This window comes from Penaeus monodon, chromosome 30, assembly GCF_015228065.2.
Source record: "Penaeus monodon isolate SGIC_2016 chromosome 30, NSTDA_Pmon_1, whole genome shotgun sequence".
NCBI classification, from domain to species: domain Eukaryota; kingdom Metazoa; phylum Arthropoda; class Malacostraca; order Decapoda; family Penaeidae; genus Penaeus; species Penaeus monodon.
In genome coordinates this window covers 26,547,704-26,547,937 of record NC_051415.1, presented here as the reverse complement: position 1 = coordinate 26,547,937, position 234 = coordinate 26,547,704, and the positions used below count along the sequence as shown (strand labels likewise).

Sequence of the window (234 nt, the reverse complement as noted above, 5' to 3'; positions counted from 1 at the left end):
CTCCAAACCTTTAAATAATGCACATCTCGTTTCTGATGGCCGAGTCTCTTCCTGATGTCTTCATAGGTCGTGAACTCTCCAACTAACAAGTTCGACGGCTTGTCTTCAAATTCTATGCTAAAATTTTGTGTCTGTGGCAGCATAAAGAAAAACAATATATGTACATGGTATATCGGAGGCTTGAAGTATTTATATGACATTTATACAATATGTGACAGGTTATGCTCAAACGAA

At 37.2% G+C, this 234-nt stretch overlaps 1 protein-coding gene across 1 annotated transcript in view; it reads right to left on the bottom strand.

The window, feature by feature from the left end:
• The window catches only part of LOC119592314 (methyltransferase-like protein 24), a gene marked incomplete in the record, with an annotated part of 6,400 nt that overhangs the window by 1,318 nt on the left and 4,848 nt on the right, over positions 1-234 (bottom strand). The window contains 1 exon segment of the mRNA XM_037941141.1: positions 9-131. Within this exon segment, the coding sequence (XP_037797069.1) occupies positions 9-131 (123 nt within the window).